The following is an 18,106-nucleotide window of genomic DNA, read 5'->3' on the forward strand; positions in this document are numbered from 1 at the left end:
GCCTTGGGTTTCTTTAAGTTGGGGAAGCTATCCCATCTGATGATTGATTATTGCTGCGTTCGGACAATTTACCTTGGAGATTGTAGCGGGGACTTTGAATATTGCATCCATGCGATTCGAGGGCCACCAACTTTGAGATTGGGTAACTATAAATGAGATATATATTATATATATATATATATATATATATATATATACTTAGGTTTTAAGGTTTATTGTTCCCGGAAATAAATGGTCAAAATTTAAATACTGTAGCGCCTGAAAGCTAATGTAGAGAAAAATGAGACCTGAATTAATAAGAAATGAGTTTGTGATTCTTTATTGGAGTACTGAAAATTAATTAAATGTTTCCTAGGCTTTAAGTGTGTTTTAGCAGGTACTAAATCACCATCAACCAGTCCAACTAATTGGTCCGTCGACCAAGTGGTGGAGTGTCTTGATGTTAAGCTCAGGATTTGATAGGTGCAGATGTATATAATGTATATAAGGTAAAGAAATGTAATCCTGATAGATAATAAGGTACCCACCACATTGTCCAGTGCTTTTTCTCCTGTGTGCGGATTCAAGTGAGACGAGTGCATGTTGGTGTTATGGGCCCCACCAATGAATAAGTGTATGAATTAGTGTCTGTGACGACGAGTCTGTGACACAGGGAGAATATGTAAATTTGCCTTTCCCGCTGGATCATGGTCACTACTGTAACAATGGCCAAAGCTATTTGCAGCTCGGGAATATTTTCACTGATCAGAAGTAGCTCTTGTTATAGCAAAGGATGGAGACTTCTGCATTAACAGGTAGTAATGCACTTTAATAATATCCTTGTTACCATCACCCCTTGGACAGTGGTCACCTCTACAGAGAAGACATCTAAGGACAAATCAGGATAACAGTTTCTCACCTTTACGCAACATCCGAGAAAAAAACTCTTGAATACTCCGGGGTCTTAAAGTGACTTTATGCCTTTATATGTGTGCACGCTGCAGGTGATAGTTTCAAAGTACAGTCAAGAAAACCCAAATCTAGGTATGGCAGACCACCCGCCCCCCCCTTCCCCCGACACATATTCTTTGGTCTTGCTGTTAACTTGTATAGCAAGACAATATTTAGAGTGCTTGCTCCAGCTACTGGTATATCAATTAGTTTTCTCTTACCTCCCGTTGTGTCACTTTCGTCTCTTCTTTGCGATGCAGTTCTATCGTATCCTCCAGTTCTTTCTTCAAACATGCTAGATAACTTTGAAACTTCTCCTAAAAGAAGAAAGTCTATATTTTCAAAACCATAAACATATTACGCAACTATCCTTCATAGGTTGTCTGGTGTAGGAAGGGGGGTGCGGGCCGCCCAGGGTTTCATCAGTGGGCGGGGTGACAAAATGGCAAAAATATGTGTTTTAAAATAAAAAGCTCTCTCCCCACCCATTCTCTAGCTCAGTCAACAAATGCAACAAAAGGCGGCTGAACTCTAGGCTGGGTAGTGGAGAGCTTATGGATAAGGAATGAGAGGGGGTGCAATGGGGGAGGGCATATGTGACAAGAAATTTTCCGCACCGGGTACAACCTGACCTTGCTACGCCACTGCATAGGTTTACATACTTTATATTTGTCTTGTAATAAAAGTGTATGTTAGAGCCAAAGGTACATGAAGACGCCTCTTGCATGTTATCAGAGCAATACATCTAAAGGCATGCCAGAAGGGTACACTACCTGGGCAGTAACTTCTATGGCATGTTATTTTGGCAGTACATGTGACATTTTATCTGGGTAGTAATCCTGTAAGCCTTACTCTCTGGCAAACACTTCTCAGAACATGCTCTCCTGGGCAAGGAGCTAATGATATTCATCAGAACAGGATTTTTTTAATTACTGGCATGTTCTTAGGTGCCATACTGTGATGATTTTATATTTCAGGCATACGAATGTAGAAGTTTCTTCTCGCAAATGCACAGAATAAATACAACAGCCATAGCAGTATCCACCCCTTTAAAGACCTTGAAGCCTAGAAGAAGCAAACCCACTGCCCCTTGGTTTTCTGAAAACCCAAGGCAGCAGAAACAAGAAGGCAGAAAACAAGACAGACTCTGCGGAAAGGGCTACAATTCCACTGAAAAAGACAAATATAAGGCCTGCCATGCCATGTATAAAAACCTTGTGCTTAAAGCAAAGTCAACATATTTTGCCCAAAAAATAACTGATGCCAATAATTCTCCAAAAGAGCTTTTTAAGGTTGTGGTTAGCATGGCATCACCTCCCAGTACCCGGAACAATAACTTCCAGGACTTCTGTAACACTTCGGCTCATTTCTTCATGGATAAGAGTAGTCCAAATATACAACATTTTTGGAGAGAAGCAGCAATCTAGGGGCCTATTAGCATAGCGGGCAGATCGCCACCGCCGGGCCAGCGGTGGCGATCCGCCCACCAAATTACTAATCTTCTCCCCCCGCCATATTAGTATGGGGAGGGGAACGACGCCGGAAAGACCGTCAGCAACTTTTCCGCCGGTCGGATTCCCGGCCTGGCGGAAAAGGCCCTCAGTATGGTGCCGGTGCCTGCAAGGCACCACCATCCATATTAGGATGTGCACTTTCAGTGCCTCTCCAGGGCTGCACTTGGGGTACCCCCCAATATTGTCATACACAAAGTGGCAGGCACCGCGCGGTGCCTGTCACGTTATGCATGCCAATGCACAACATGCATATATTGCATTGCGGCGGATGTAATATGCGGGATGCCACCGCCAGGGTGGTGGTGGCATCCTAATTTCCATGGCGGGACTGCCGCAACTCTGGAGGTCGGTCCTGTGTACCGTTACGGTGGCCATTGTAATGGACCAGTTAGTCTGGACGATTACCCCCTAAATATGCCTATTCTGGAAAATCCATATTTTTCAAATTTCTCCCCTCTTACTCCACAGCAAGTAACTTCACTTATTAAAACAACTGAATGAGGCTCTCCCTTGGACCCGTGTCCTCCCTCTATCATTAACGTGGCTGCGGAAATGGTGTCAGAATACTTGACCATGATTTTTAAAGCTATGTTGTCTTCTGGACTCTTCCTTTGGTCTGGAAAGAGGCCTCCATCCATCCTGTGCTAAAAAAGCACCAATCTCAATTCTGGGGATTCAAACAACTATAGACCTATTTCCCGCCTACCCCTACCTGCCAAGATTATTCAAAAAGCATTGAATCAGCAACTGGGTCAATTCTTATTCCATCATTTGTTGCTAGATACCACTCAATTCGGTTTCGGGAGTGGTCACAGTACCGAAACAGCCCTGATAAAGACTACCAATGAAATCTGAACTAGAGTGGGTGGCGGAAGTAGCGCACCTTTGGTGCTCCTTGACTTATCACCAGCCTTTGATAAGGTCGTCCTCAACATCTAGATCAACTGTCTCAGGGCTGTCGGTATCAAGGGGTCCACCCTCAAACTTCTAGGATCCTTTCTTTCGGAAAGGAAAGAGATGGTGGCCCTTGATGCCTTTGTATCGGAACCCTTTAGTCCACCTTGTGTGGTTCCGCAGGGGTTCGCCCTTAGCTCTACGTTTTTTAACGTACATGTTAAACCTCTGGCAGCCTTGATGAGATCCTTTGGTTTTGACCTGACCTCCTACATCGATTACACTCAGATTGTGGTTGCCATGTCTCCCGAAAATATTCACACTGGCGTAAACTTAAATAATTGCATGGTAGCAATTGGTCACTGGATGAGCCAAAATTGTCAATAACGTAACTCTGGGAAAACTTAAGACATCTTGTTTGGGAATAACCAGACTTTATGGGCCCCAGCTTGGTGGCCCCAAGAAATAGGTTCCCTTCTCGCTCCAGTAAAGAATGTCAGAAATCAGTGTGTGGTTTTGGACACTAGCCGGACTTTCAAACCACAGATCAGGGAGGTCGCCACATCCACTTTCTTTGTCCTGTGAATGCTTAAAAATATCTTTGGCTGTCTTCCAATCTGTGCCCAGAGAACAGTTATCTCTGTTCTTGTATTGGCCAAACTAGATTACTGCAATGCTTTATACCTAAACATGCAGGAACAACATCTCAATAAATTTCAGATATTACAATATGCGGCAGCCAGAGCCCTTACTAGGACACCCAGACACAATTATGTTGCGCTTGCCATCTAACAGCTTCACTGGCTTCCTGTCAGGCAAAATTCACAGCCCTCTGCGTGGCCCATAAGGCTCTCCATGGGATTGGCCAAGACTGTCTGCAAAAATCTTTCAAGTGGTACCTTCCAGGCAGGAACCTCAGGTCCAGTGGCTGCGGGCAACTGGTAATCCAGTGGTATAGACGGACAAATTGGGGATGCAGACGTTTTGTCAACACCACAGCCAAGGAATGGAATAAGCTTCCGCCCCACATCAGATCCATTCCTAACCTACTAAATTTCAGAAAAGCCTTAAAAATGTGGCGCTCCGTAAGTAATTGCCATCAGGTTTCCTTGGTTTCCTCTTCCATGGTGCCAGCCCCTTGACACCTTCGGGTAATTGTTTGCGCTTTATAAATTCAGGTAACATCCCACAACATGATGGGCATTTTATAGGGCACATGATTGATCATGACATGTTGGAAAAGTAATTTTGAGGATTAGTTCTCTTCAGAAGTTATGATGATTGAGGTGTTACCATTGATCGTTTGATGGACTTTACCTGTAAATACTGAGTGTAGGATTGCCCTCCCTCCAGGAGTCCGGCATTTGCTCGTTTTCCAAGACGCGATTATACATCAGCATCAATTTTGACGACTAGAATGTAGGGTTTGTTTTAAAAAAGCTTGAGGAGGACCATTGGGTCCTGGAGCTCCCTCTGCACAGCTTTTTAGTCTTATTTTTGTCAATTGACTTTCTTTAGAAGCCATCAAGACGTTATTATTCTGCTCTGTGCAGAAAATACTTCTTGTTGTTGACCACTCTCCTAAGAAGGACTAACTTTTCTGGAGAATGACACCGTCTGTCTTCTCTGCCAGCAAGAACATTGGTACCGTGCTACTCTGCAATGTATTGCGAGCTGAGGTAAGTTACCCCTGTAAAGATGTCAGAGCTGTTTGCAGTGAAACTTCCTCTTTCTATAGGGTTGATAGTTTTCCAAAATTCCTTCAAACATTTACTGTGCCTTGCGTATACAGCTCAAGCTGAATTGATCATAGCATTCCTTTTCTTTTTACTGCCCAAACCTCTTTTTTGTTTTTTTGTCTTATCTTCTTGCGTTTCACCACTTGTGTTGGATCACATGGATTTTTCTGTATCACTCGTAATTCTCAGTTGATCTTTTTTTTCTCTATTTGAGGGCCTGAGTGATTCATTGAATTTCATTGTTTGTCGAACTAGTAAATGGCGCTTTGTTGGAAGTGGTGTTCGGACCCAGCAGAAGATGTTTCTTGTTGAATTTCTCCCAATCTTGTCTAGGATTACCAGCAGAGGCGTGTCCTTTCTCTAGGAGTGTGCACTGCACCTGGATATCCTTTATCAGCAGACCATCCTATTTCAATCTCTTACACCATTGCTGTGCATGAAGGAGGAATTAGATTCTTTGCTCGAGGATGGAGAAGAGTCCTAGTGGATACCAGTCACCTTGAGAACATGGTCAATATCCGACAGCAATCAATTTTGAAAAATGAAATGTGTTTACACAAGGAAAGAATAGTCACATGTAGTAAATTATGGAATTACTCGTAGTGGAGATGTGTCCCCTGCAGGAGGTTTATCCTCAAGGTTTGTTCCATTTATAACTCGTAAACAGGTCAAGATGTATGTGGTCAAAATATTTCCTCAGATTTCATCTCATCTCTTGCGTGGCGGTGAATCCCGGTTGGGTAAACTCGTCATAAATTATTGGGCTGTCATTTTGTTCCTCTTCATGCGGTAGAGAAAACAGGTTTGCATTAAAGCCACCAACAAAAATATGGCAGCATTATTATGTTCTGCTTTGGGGTCTATCAGTACCAAATATAGTTTACTCACAATTTCCTACGTGTCCGTGTGTGATGGATAAATGTAAATGTTAGCTATATCTAGGGGGAAATGCTGCTCCAAAGACCACGCTTGATGTTTAAAACTAATATCGAGGATCCATTTGTTTGTATCGAAGTGACAGTCACATTACGATTTGTCAAGACAGAAAATGCCAGTCCACCCTTTGGTCGCCGTTTTGATTCGTTTTTAAAAACAAAGTTATTAAATTCGATGTATCCAATTAAAGGGATTGGCTGTTGTGTCCACGTCTCTTGCAGTAAGAAGATATATTATTGTTTCCAGTATCATATCTTCCTGCGCTCTTCAATCATCTTTAACTCTCCCACATCCCAGGAGCAGAGTTGGAATAGCGCAATACTTTGCTTCAAAGCAGCGGATCTCCGAGTCTGATCCATGTTTCAGCTCGTTGTTCGATGAATTAATACTGCTGGCAGCCAGTTCAAACCATTTTTAGGGTTTGAGCAGCTCGCCTGCTCGGTACTTTGACCTCCATACTGCAGTATTGTAGATGATGGAACAAACCGAGACTTATCTTTAATGCTGGCCACAGTTTTTCCTATTGCATTCCTCAGGATTGATTTCTTGGAATAAACCTGTGATGGTACGTCTAAGGAGACCCAACAAACTAAAGTTGCCTCATTTGTTTCGGTCCCTTATGGTGATAAGAATTCTATGGATACTATGTCTATGGGGTTTATATGGAACAAGGCTCGGAGAATTTTTGATAATTTGACCATATTGTCCGATTAAGGATATTGCCGTGCCGCTTGGAGACCAATTCACATATTTGGGACTTAATAACTTGGTGTTCATGTCGTCGTGCAACTCTTTTTCAAGGTGGTTTATCTGGATTTGAATTAATTTGTTGCAACTGCTCTCAAATATTCTTGGGATACATGTTGTTGCAAATTTGCCTTAAAAAACTCGTGTTTTGATTCTTTGTGAGCTGGATTGTGGGAAATGGATCCTATCACAGGCTTGACGTTCATCACTAGTTGATGGATGTCGCTTCCCTTCTTGAGTTATCCTGGTTGTTCCCTGCCCCTCTGTTTGTGTTAGCTTGACATTCATCACTAGTTGATGGATGTCGCTTCCCTTCTTAAGTTATCCTGGTTGTTCCCTGCCCCTCTGTGTTAGCTTGATGTTCATCACTAGTTGATGTATGTCGCTTCCCTTCTTAAGTTATCCTGGTTGTTCCCTGCCCCTCTGTTTGTGTTAGCTTGACGTTCATCACTAGTTGATGGATGTCGCTTCCCTTCTTAAGTTATCCTGGTTGTTCCCTGCCCCTCTGTTTGTGTTAGCTTGATGTTCATCACTAGTTGATGTATGTCGCTTCCCTTCTTAAGTTATCCTGGTTGTTCCCTGCCCCTCTGTAGCTTGACGTTCATCACTAGTTGATGGATGTCGCTTCCCTTCTTAAGTTATCCTGGTCGATCCCTGCCCCTCCATTTGTGTTCATTTTTACAGTGGATATTTGAGTGGGATCAATGTTTGGAACACATGGATTTGGGGTGCTTCAAGTTTTAAAGGGTAATGGTCTGTTTTTCGGTCGGTGCGAAGATGGCGTTAGTGCGGTGCTTGTAATAGGTACTTCTGCCTATGGTCCTCTATTCATCATTTCTGCAGCCGTTTAAGTGACTTGAGTGACATTCCCTGGTTTACTACATCCTTATGAAATATTGGAAACAATGTCATGAAATTTGATTTATTTGTTGGAATGGCTTATGTGACAACTGTCGTCAGGGGTTTATTTCTTCTCTAACACAATCTTTTTTCGTTCACGCTAGGTTATTTCATATAAATTATATTTCACCTTGGGCAGTGTCTGTTATACTGTCGGTTTTCTGAGTTGTAACAACCTTTTAATATGTGCCTTGATGCGGATAAACTAGGTTTGACCCCGCCTCTGGTCTCTGATGGTTATATTTGCATAATTTTGACTGACTGATTAATGTCTAGTGTGCTTGGGGTTTTCAAAGCTGGTCTGTCCTAAGAATGTATGTTGCAGAATAATTCTGCCGGATTCTTAATTTGACCCTTTCACTGTGTTAAGTGGGTTTGTACTGCTTCCATTCCTTGTATATCTGTTGGCTTGGTTGGGTTAATCTCAGCAGCATCCACGACAAGACAGATAATGTCCCTGGGCAGTCACTTATTTTGAGTTGTAATTGTTCGTCTTCTACGCCGACACATTTGTAACTTAGTCACACAATGGGGAGCAAGGACATGAGTTAAATTGGACTTCTGCCTGTCTCCTTGTCCTTATTATAAGTTTGTTCAAATTTAACAATTTGATGTCACTCCCGGTTACAAAGATTGCCAGCATGTTTAGTAGGTTCACCTAGTAGGTTCACCTGGATATCCAGCTTATTAGAGTAGTAACTTAAGGCCTCTACTGTTGCTTGGAACATGTCTGTTAGACCTGGCACCATTGGCATGGGTTTCCCTTCCATCTTTCACTTTTGTCTCTTCAGTGTTTGCTGGTGATTGATGCTCTGGGCGCTTTGCCACTGCTATTCAGTGCCACAGCGCGAATGTTCCCTATCATAAATTGACTCTATGAATTGGTATTCCCTATAATTTTGTTAACTACTGACTACAACCTAACGAATTTTGTTAATAAGTCTTTTCAACTGATTTGTAACTCCCCTTTTCTTTTACTGAGGAGCCACATTTCTTTCACGTTATGAGAGTGTATTCAAATGTTAGCATATACAGTTCTCTCCGTGCCGACGAACAAAGGTCCATACAACCAGTGGCAGGGTTTGTGTCCATACAACCAGTAGCAGAGTTTGTGTGATGATTACACCTGGTGTCTGAGGTTCAAGAATCCGGGCTCCATCGCGTGGTAACAGAGCAGATGGTTCCATCACTGGAGAGGAAGGTGCTAGAAATGTACAGAAATATCTAGACCATGGGTACTCACAAACTTTCTCTCGGGGGCCAAATTTACAGTGTGGTTTGGGGCCACACCGGTGGGGGCAGGGTCAGTGGGGGAGGGGGGGGGAGCGGGGCTAGAGGAAAAAAAAAAAAAACTGCGACCATGAGGTTGAACACACGCCCCTGCAGTGGACGCCTTCGTCCACTGAGCCACCTGACCCGGCATACACACATTTCTCTCTCTCTCTGTCTCCCTCCCTCACTCTCTCCCTCACTCTCTCCCTCACTCTCTCCCTCACTCTCTCCCTCACTCTCTGTCTCTCTCTCTATCTCTCCCTCCCTCCCTCTCGCTGTCTCCCTCTCTCTATCTCCCCTTCCCTCTCTCTTCCTCTCTGTCTCCCTCTCTCTCTCTCTCTCTCTCTCTCCCTCTCCGTCTCTCTCTCTCTCCCTCTCTCCGTCTCTCTCCCTCTCTCTCTCCGTCTCTCTCCCGCTCTCTCTCCGTCTCTCTCCCGCTCTCTCTCCGTCTGTCTCTCTCTATTGCCCTCTCCCTGTCTCTCCCTCCCTCTGTCTCCCACCCTCTGTCTCCCTCCTTCTCCCTCTGTCACCTTCTCCGTCTCCCTCTCCATTTCTCTCTCTCTGCCTCTCAGTCTCTGTCTCTATCTCGATCTGTCTCTGTCTCTATCTCGATCTGTCTCTGTCCTTGCCTTTGTCTGTCTCTGTCCTTGCCTTTGTCTGTCTCTGTCCTTGCCTTTGTCTGTCTCGGTCTGTCCCTGTCTGTCCCTGCCTCGGTCTCTGCCTGTCTGTCCCTGTCTCTGCCTCTATTTGTGTCTGTCTCTATCTGTCCCTGCCTCTATTTCTGTCTCTCTCTGTCTGTCTCTACCTCTATCTGTCTCTGCCTCTATGTGTATGTCCCTGCCTCTATTGCCTCCATCTCTCTCTCTATCACTCCCTCCCTCTCTCCCTCCCTCCCTGTCTCCCTCCATCTCTGTCTCCCTCCATCTCTGTCTCCCTCTCTCTCTCTCTCTCTCTCCCCTCTCTCTCTCTCCCTCCCTCTCTATCTCTCCCTCCCTCTTTCCCTCACTCTGCCCGTCTCCCTCACTTCCTCCCTCTCCCTCCCCCTCCCTTCCTCCCCCCATCTCCCCCGTCCCCCCCTGTCTCTCTCGCTCTCCCTCTCTATCTCTCTCCCTCCCTCTCTCTCTCCGTCTGTCTGTCTGTCTCCATCTCCCTCTGTCTCCCACCCTCTGTCTCCCACCCTCTGTCTCTGTCTCCCACCCTCTGTCTCCCACCCTCTGTCTCCTTCTCCCTTTCCATTTTTCTCTCTCTGCCACTCGGTCTCTGTCTCCATCTGCCTGTCCCAGTCCTTGCCTTGGTCTGTCCCTGTCTGTCCCTGTCCTTGCCTTTGTCTGTTCCTGTCCTTGCCTTGGTCTGTCCCCGTCTGTCCCTGTCCTTGCCTTGGTCTGTCCCCGTCCTTGCCTTGGTCTGTCCCGGTCTGTCCCTGTCCTTGCCTTTGTCTGTCCCTGTCTGTCCCTGTCCTTGCCTTGGTCTGTCCCTGTCCTTGACTTTGTCTGTCCCTGTCCTTGACTTTGTCTGTCCCTGTCTGTCCCTGTCCTTGCCTTTGTCTGTCCCAGTCTGTCCCTTTGTCTGTCCGTCCCTTTGTCCGTCCCTTTGTCTGTCCCTTTGTCTGTCCCTTGGTCTGTCCCTGTCCTTGCCTTTGTCTGTCCCTTTGTCTGTCCCTTTGTCTGTCCCTGTCCTTGCCTTTGTCTGTCCCTTTGTCTGTCCCTTTGTCTGTCCCTGTCCTTGCCTTTGTCTGTCCCTTTGTCTGTCCCTGTCCTTGCCTTTGTCTGTCCGTCCCTGTCCTTGCCTTGGTCTGTCCCTGTCCTTGACTTTGTCTGTCCCTGTCCTTGACTTTGTCTGTCCCTGTCCTTGCCTTTGTCTGTCCCTTTGTCTGTCCGTCCCTTTGTCCGTCCCTTTGTCTGTCCCTTTGTCTGTCCCTTGGTCTGTCCCTGTCCTTGCCTTTGTCTGTCCCTTTGTCTGTCCCTTTGTCTGTCCCTTTGTCTGTCCCTGTCCTTGCCTTTGTCTGTCCCTTTGTCTGTCCCTTTGTCTGTCCCTGTCCTTGCCTTTGTCTGTCCCCGTCTGTCCCTGTCCTTGCCTTTGTCTGTCCCCGTCTGTCCCTGTCCTTGCCTTTGTCTGTCCCCGTCTGTCCCCGTCCTTGCCTTTGTCTGTCCCCGTCTGTCCCTGCTCTTGCCTTTGTCTGTCCCTTTGTCTGTCCGTCTGTCCCTTTGTCTGTCCCTGTCTGTCCCGGTCCTTGCCTTTGTCTGTCCTTGCCTTTGTCTGTCCCTTTGTCTGTCCCTTTGTCTGTCCCTTTGTCTGTCTGTCCCCGTGTCTGTCCCCGTGTCCGTCTGTCCCCGTGTCCGTCTGTCTCCGTCTGTCTCCATCTCCGTCTGTCTCCGTCTGTCTCCGTCTCCGTCTGTCTCCGTCTGTCTCCGTCTCCGTCTGTCTCCGTCTCCGTCTGTCTCCGTCTGTCTCCATCTCCGTCTGTCTCCGTCTGTCTCCATCTCCGTCTGTCTCCGTCTGTCTCCGTCTCCGTCTCTCTCCGTCTCCGTCTCTCTCCGTCTCCGTCTCTCTCCGTCTCCGTCTCTCTCCGTCTCCGTCTCTCTCCGTCTCCGTCTCTCTCCGTCTCCGTCTCTCTCCGTCTCCGTCTCTCTCCGTCTCCGTCTCTCTCCGTCTCCGTCTGTCTCCATCCTCTGTCTGTCTCCATCCTCTGTCTGTCTCCATCCTCTGTCTGTCTCCATCCTCTGTCTGTCTCCATCCTCTGTCTGTCTCCAGCCTCTGTCTGTCTCCAGCCTCTGTCTGTCTCCATCCTCTGTCTGTCTCCATCCTCTGTCTGTCTCCAGCCTCTGTCTGTCTCCAGCCTCTGTCTGTCTCCAGCCTCTGTCTGTCTCCAGCCTCTGTCTGTCTCCATCCTCTGTCTGTCTCCAGCCTCTGTCTGTCTCCAGCCTCTGTCTGTCTCCAGCCTCTGTCTGTCTCCGCCTCTGTCTGTCTCCGCCTCTGTCTGTCTCCGCCTCTGTCTGTCTCTATCTCGGTCTGTCTCTGTCTCTATCTGTCCCTGCTTCTATTTCTGTCTCTCTCTCTCAGTCTCTGCCTCTATCTGTCTGTCTCTGCCTCTGTCTGTCTCTGCCTGTCTCTGCCTCTATCTGTCTGTCTCTGCCTCTATCTGTCTGTCTCTGCCTCTATCTGTCTGTCTCTGCCTCTATCTGTCTGTCTCTGCTTCTATCTGTCTGTCTCTGCCTCTATCTGTCTGTCTCTGCCTCTATCTGTCTGTCTCTGCCTCTATCTGTCGGTCTCTGCCTCTATCTGTCGGTCTCTGCCTCTATCTGTCGGTCTCTGCCTCTATCTGTCGGTCTCTGCCTCTATCTGTCGGTCTCTGCCTTTATCTGTCGGTCTCTGCCTCTATCTGTCGGTCTCTGCCCCTATCTGTCGGTCTCTGCCCCTATCGGTCTCTGCCCCTATATGTCTCTGCCCCTATATGTCTCTGCCCCTATATGTCTCTGCCCCTATATGTCTCTGCCTCTATATGTCTCTGCCCCTATATGTCTCTGCCCCTATATGTCTCTATCTGTCAGTCTGTCCCTGTCTCTGTCTATATCTCTATCTGTCTCTCTCTGTCTCTGTGCCTCGGGCAGTGCACACGTACTGTGTCTACATGTCCCTGTCACCAGCCCAGAGACAGCCCCCCCTCTCCGAATTTGCTGCTTCACGGGGTTTGTGTCCCACGCCTGGGGTCATATCTGTCGCTGGCTTTAATTCTGACTCTCACCCCCGAGCTGTCAGATCAAAGCCCCTCTTTGGCGCCAGTCACCCATCCTAAAGGTACGCATGCATCAATTATATATAGCGCCAACCTGGCGGTGAACATTTGTGCGCTGTGCTGCGAGAGCAGAGACCAGGCCTGAGCTCCCTGGCCTTGGCTCAACCCTCCAACTACAGGCTGACGGGAAACATCACATCACAGGCTCTTAACGCACACCTCACCCGGCTCTCACTCCCTGCTGCCCTCCGTCACCTCACCCAGCTCTCACTCCCTGCTGCCCTCCATCACCTCACCCGGCTCTCACTTCCTGCTGTCCTCCGTCACCTCACCCCGCGTGTGTGGCAGCCCGGGCTGAGACAGCTTCCCGGGCACACACACAGCCGCACCCGAGTACTTCACAGGTCTTTAAAAGACCATTTACTTGTTAATGAGATTTCGTTGTATTTCACCTCTTCTTAGCGCCGCTGCAGCTCCACTCTGACTATCGCTGGAATCACCCGGCCCCCACAGAGCAGAGTCTGTGTTTGCCGGCACTCTTTAAAAACAAAAAACACAGGTACGATGTCTGTAAGGTCCGCGGCCGCCAAGGAAGGCTTGCCGCCCGCGGGCTGCACTATAAGTACCCTTGATCTAGGCTTTACCGGACCTTACCCAAGCCGAAATTTGCCCATGTCCTCAAAGTCCATGGCTCCACTTTGAAGGCTGATGGTGGCCTGTTGGTGCTGAAGGCACTTACAGTGGTGGAGGAGTGAGTATTTATAGTGTTGTGGGGTTCAATTGTTTATGTCAAGCTTGCAGTGCTGTGTTGAAGTTGTGTGTCATACGTTGTGGGGATGCCTGTGGCTTATTGATGTGAATGTGTACGTACTTAGTGCTGAGCAGTTGAATTTGTAATCAGACTCGTTGCAGTCCAAGATCCCAGGATAGATAAGAGTATATTGTTGTTTGACTTGTCTGCTAAGGTTTGTGGAGTCGGGTTGTGAGCTCTCATTCACCAGGCAATTGATACAGGGACTTGTAACTTGTTATGAGTGTGCTCTAACAGTGATTGATGCTGGTAGACCCTATTGCATTAGTGAGGGTAATCTCCCCTCTGGGGGTGGAGGGGTTTAGGCAGAGGGGGTCCTTGCAATTTCCACAGTATGGCACATTTAATTTGAGAGTCATTGAGAACTTGAGGGGAGTACTGTATGACATGAAGCCTCCCCCTAGACCAGCACAGTATGAGGCTTTGAGTGCTTTGGAGCCTGCTGCTCATGTGAAGGAGAGGTATCAGAATAAAACTAAAAAACAGTTTGTAACTATGCGGATGCTAAGTGGCATGCGGAATAGCACGTATGTACCAGAAAATCATCCATTCAATGAAACCTACCAAACATTTAGACAATCCCATTCCCGTCCCCTACTGAAAGAGATCCACCAATCCGTCACTCCCTCATGGACGAAACTCGTGAACACATCTCTACAGCAAGGATCCGTCCCAGAGTGCCTGAAGACGGGCCAAGAACCTCCTCTACTATAAAAAGTTGGGCACTGAGCAGAATGACTTCCGACCAGTTTCCAGTCCGCCTTTCCTGGCTAATTGGTAGAAAAACGTGCCCATGATGAGCTCTACGAACACATCAAGAATTTTGACCTACTTGACAAACGCCAATCCGGCATCAGGCCTGGACACAATACCGAGGTCGCCATTCTAAACATCCTAGATGATATACAAACATCACTAAACAAAAACAAATCCTATCTAATAATGCTTCTAGATATATCAGCAGCATTTGACACAGTAAACCTCAAATGACTCAGAGAAACTCTTGAACTCAGAATGGGTCTATCAGGAGCTGTCCTTAAATGGTTCTTCTTCTTGCAGAAGTGACAAAGAGTCAAAATCGGCACCAACCTACCTGAGGTAGCAGATATTGACCAGGGTGTTCCGCATGAATCTAAAAAATTCCGCATGAATCTAAAAAATTCCACCCATGCTCTATCTATACATGGAACCTTTCCCTGAACCCCTTAAACAATCAAAAATCCCTTACTGCATGTATGCTGATGATACTCAGCTCTACATCAAATTCTCAACTCAAGAAGATATCAGGAGACTGGATGACACCCAGAGGAAAAACCCAGGACTGGCCGGCACGCAACCAGCTCAAACTGAACCCAATGAAAACCAAGGTCATTCTTTTCTCCCCAGCCCTTAGATCCGTACAACCGCAGCCTTGGTCTTTTCAACTCAAATCACTAAACTGCATCCCAACCATCTTAGACTCTGTAAAATCAGTAGGCATCGCACTGGACTCAAATCCAAACAAGCAAGCTCACATACAAGCAGCAACCAGAAGCGCCAACCTACATCTGCACCTTCTAAAAAAAACTGAAACCATTCATACTGTTTGATGACCTTAAAACAGCGGCTCAATCTCTAGTGCGCTCAAGACTGGACTATCGAGATGCGACACGGATAGGTCTACCTCAATCCAGCCTAGCTCCAACGAGAGCGACAATAAATGCAGCAAGACTTGTGACGGGCGCATGCCGTTATGATCGCATTTCCCCTTCATTCAGGACCCTCAGCTTGCTCCAGTTGAAGCTAGGGTCCAACTGAAGGTTGCAAGCATAACACACAAGAGCTCTACACAATTCTGGTCCCAAACACTTGACAGGTAGGAACAAAATATCAGGAAGTGGAAGAGACTCTAGAAGTCTACAATGCCTCATATTAGAAGCAGCCAGAGGAAAAAAACACAGAAAACCCAGAGCCGCACTTTCGCTTGAGCTGCTGCAAAAATAGTCAATGAGAGTAGTGACCTCACTGAGGCTTTTCAAGTTAAAGACGCACTACCTGAAAAAACAAATCATAATAGAGCTATTGTGAAACTGTCATTCACCGTATTGTAGTCTATTGTATTTATACCGAGCGCCTCGAATCCCATGTACATCGGATCTCAAGTAATAGTTGTTTTTACGATTCAGCAACCCCGATCTGCTCACTCTTTGTACAGCTCCGATACGATGATGGTCATGTTCGCGCTGTATATATCACGATAATTAAATAAATAAATAGGATGCGCCTGCATTAATGACTGAGATATCCAGAAAGAAAAGAACGCAGGAAGAGAAAGATGCCGATGCAGCAGAGAAGTCGAGTACCAATGGAGACTCGAGCGATGACCACCTACTGTCCTCTCGTCCAGCACCTCAATGCTGCCCAGACCACTAATCATCATGGTAATGCCAGTGGTAGTGCTGCTGCAACAGCCCCTATCGATCCAAATGCAGCTCACACTGGAGGGCCACCTCCAATCTTTCCTGTTGTACCTGCACCTCTTGCAGCCGCGATTACTGTGACTGCCGCTGATACTACCGCCCCTGTTGAACCTGGTTTGGGGTCAATGCCTCCTGTCATGGTAACCCTAACTTTGAGTGTTCCTGCTGTGCATGGTCCAATTACTATTGCTCCGATGGCCACAGTTTCAGTTCACATACCTCAAACCCCATCGTATATCTTTAAGTGACATAACGCTTACTGTGAATGGCTCCAATGCACAGAACCTAAATTTAAGATTTTATGATTTTTCTAGCCCCCGAATAACTGGCTCCATGAAAGTGCCAAAGCTGCCTCAGCGTCACACTCTATGGTTTCGTCTAACAAACCCTTTTCTCCAGCAGCAAAATGCGGCCAGCCAAACCCTAACCTACAGCACACATACCTAGAACACTTTCACTAGTCCCAGTAGTTCTAGTTCTAAAGAGCTGCATATGGAAGTCCTACATTTTGCTCTAGCGTGTTTCTGAGCTTTTGAAAAATCTGTCTGAAGTTTTTTTCATCTTTTTTAATACCATGCCCACCTCAAGTAAAATTATTTCCTTGGGGCCCTTAAAGCACAAGACTGTGTTCTCAAAATAATCTATACCACGCAAAATATTGTAAGCAAGCTAAATATTTTATCAGATTTAAAAGCACACCCTGCAATAAACACAATTGGTTTGCAGTAGTGTTTTAAATTCAATACACATAGGGGCCGATTACGATGTCGGTCAGAAAGGCTCCGAATGGCATCCAGGTCGGTCGAATCCGATTCGGAACCCGTCTTTCCGACCGATTCGATAGTCTGAAAGCGTTCGAACTTCACTGCTCGGATCTGACTCTGTTCCGAACAGCATTCGGAGAAACAGAGTCATTTAGAGCCCACTTGTAAGGGTCTACGGACCACATTTCCGACCGATTTCTGATTCGGACAGCCGTTCCGAATCTGTTGTTCCAACACCGATCGGCTGTCTGAATCTGACTCTGGGGGCCCATAGCAGCCCCCCTTCACCCGGGGGTCCCCTCTTTCAGATCATGCACAGTGTGGCAGGCACCATGGGGTGCCCGCCCCAGGGTGCACGATTTTCCCCTCCCACCCCTCTCTTCAATGGGAGCTTGTGAATTAAGCCGGAACACAGGCTCCCATTGAAGTCAATAGGAGTCCGACTGAATGATGTTCGGGACTATCATAATGGGTCGCTCGGACTCCCCGAATCCGATTCAGTCGGAAACCATTCCGAGACCAATTCGGTCGGAATGCTTTCCGACCGACATCGTAATAAGGCCCTAAATGTCTGCAGTGAAAAATGGATCAAACCAGCCACACATTTCTATCAGCAGGAGCAAATTAAAAGAATTATCCAGAAAAATATTCTTGTTTTTATTCTTAAAATAAATCTCATATTTGAAATTGAAAATATATTTTAGCCAAAGAAGCCAAAACATGTGATGGACTTCATAGGGTGTCAAAGGAATGTTTACAAAATATGGATTCCTTTTATCTTGCCATATTATCCCATGTAGCTGCCAACCGGCCCGATGGCTTGTGTGAAAGTTTCAGACAGTCCTGACATTTTAACCAAAATGAGCTAGCAATTTGAACTGTATGATCTATTCCTCACAAATTTAAAGGCAAAACTACAAGTCCCAAAATGCAATGTACTGCTGGTTAAAATACCTGGAGTGGCTGAAGGTGTTGCACATGACATGGACCCACTTGACAGCTGTGAAATAGAAATGTGGGGGAGGGGCTGCAGCACACCCAAAATAACTATGCTGGAGTTCAGACGGTGAATGAGCAATAGAGATGCCTTCAACACATCTTGACACATTGGTGTGCGTTCAAATACTGAGATAAAATGTCAGGTTATATATCACAATTTGCTGTTTTTTTCTTGCTAATTTTTTTTTATCATGGAGGATGAGGTTTGCTTTTTTAGGTCTAGCCTAGGGAGCGCTTGCCTGGTCTCTGTGAGACATGCTGTATTCAGGATATGTGCTTTAACCCCTTCGGTGCTCATGACGGAATGGTTCCGTCATGACCCACGGTTGAGCTGTGCTCATGACGGAACCATTCCGTCATGACCACGCCCGCGCAAGATTCCGCCAGCACAGCGGCGGAATCTGCGCA

The 18,106-nt window shown here is 46.6% G+C and overlaps 1 protein-coding gene across 1 annotated transcript in view; it reads right to left on the reverse strand.

Annotated features, from left to right (window-relative positions):
* Positions 1 to 18,106, reverse strand: part of LOC146869358 (E3 ubiquitin-protein ligase TRIM39-like) — a 90,400-nt gene that overhangs the window by 56,500 nt on the left and 15,794 nt on the right. The window contains exon 2 of the mRNA XM_085651680.1: positions 1,152 to 1,247. Coding sequence (XP_085507806.1) covers positions 1,152 to 1,247 — 96 coding nt within the window. The remainder of the gene's footprint in view (positions 1 to 1,151; positions 1,248 to 18,106) is intronic.

Source organism: Triturus cristatus, chromosome 1_1 (assembly GCF_964204655.1).
Source record: "Triturus cristatus chromosome 1_1, aTriCri1.1, whole genome shotgun sequence".
Lineage (NCBI taxonomy): Eukaryota > Metazoa > Chordata > Amphibia > Caudata > Salamandridae > Triturus > Triturus cristatus.